Source organism: Orycteropus afer, unplaced genomic scaffold (genome assembly GCF_000298275.1).
Source record: "Orycteropus afer afer isolate SDZICR_OR568_19922 unplaced genomic scaffold, OryAfe1.0 scaffold00018, whole genome shotgun sequence".
Taxonomy (NCBI): Eukaryota; Metazoa; Chordata; class Mammalia; order Tubulidentata; family Orycteropodidae; genus Orycteropus; species Orycteropus afer.
Genome location: NW_006921605.1, coordinates 16,595,384 through 16,596,386, shown reverse-complemented (window position 1 = coordinate 16,596,386; position 1,003 = coordinate 16,595,384). Strand labels below are relative to the sequence as shown.

General features: G+C 45.3%; 1 protein-coding gene across 1 annotated transcript in view; it reads right to left on the bottom strand.

Annotated features, from left to right (window-relative positions):
* PRKCA (protein kinase C alpha) overlaps nucleotides 1–1,003 on the bottom strand; it is a 521,371-nt gene that overhangs the window by 96,576 nt on the left and 423,792 nt on the right. Inside the window, exon 6 of the mRNA XM_007959900.1 lies at nucleotides 524–680. Coding sequence (XP_007958091.1) covers nucleotides 524–680 — 157 coding nt within the window. The remainder of the gene's footprint in view (nucleotides 1–523; nucleotides 681–1,003) is intronic.

The window sequence follows — 1,003 nt, the reverse complement described above, 5'->3', positions numbered from 1 at the left end:
AAGTCTCTCTTGCAAGTACCTCGCTCCTTCTCTCCCTTCCACCATCTATCTCTGAAACCCTGGCAGTATGGCAAAGCCCACTTGAAGAGTTGCCTCATCCAGGAAGTCTTCCCTGATTGAAAGCAAGGATGGTCTTCCCATTTCAGTGGGAAAAGCACTTTCTATATCACGCCCTTATTCCCTGTTTTAAAATTATTATTTAAATTGTTGCCTTATCCTTTCTCCTAACCCCTTAAAAGCCCCTAAGTCCATCAACATATGGGAACATATCTTAAAGATTTTTATACCACCTGTAATACCTTAAACAGAAATTGTTTATACAGTGCCTGCATTATATAACCTCTCGATAAACCAGGTTACTACCCATCAAACCAGAAGGAAAATAGCCAATAGCAGTAGCGAAGCTCTTAGGGATGAAGAAATGTTTAAAGTCATAATGAATGCCCCTTGTTATCTCTAACAACGAGCTAAGGCACTTGTGTGGTGTGTAGGAAGGTAACTCAGTGAAGAGGAGACCACTTACAAGGTGAAGGACTCATTCCACTGGGGGTTTAGCGTAGAGCGGATGGTTTTGGTTTTTTGTTTGCTTTCATTCTTAGGATCAGGAATAAGCTTCAGCTTCACATAAGGATCTGAAAGCCCATTTGGATCCATAGGGATTAGATTTTTTGCATCTCGTACTGTGAAAAGAGAAAAAGAAAGACTGAATGTTACCCAAAGAGGACTGACCCGTATTGCTCGATGTCCTGTCCAATGCCGAGCTGAAAGAAAGTGACGTCAAGATGGTGTTTAAGGGGACAGGGGGCAAGGACCAGAAGCCTCTGACATGGAACAGGAGAGAAGCCACTTGCTGTGTCGCCAGCAGAGATCACGGGCATTCTGTGGGCCCTCGTGGCACAGTCTTGCTGCTCCGAGTGGTCCTGTGCCAGCAGCAAGTGGTCCTGGGCCAAACCTGGATCCCACCCAGACCTGAAGCAGAAGCTGTACTTTGATGAGGCTCCTC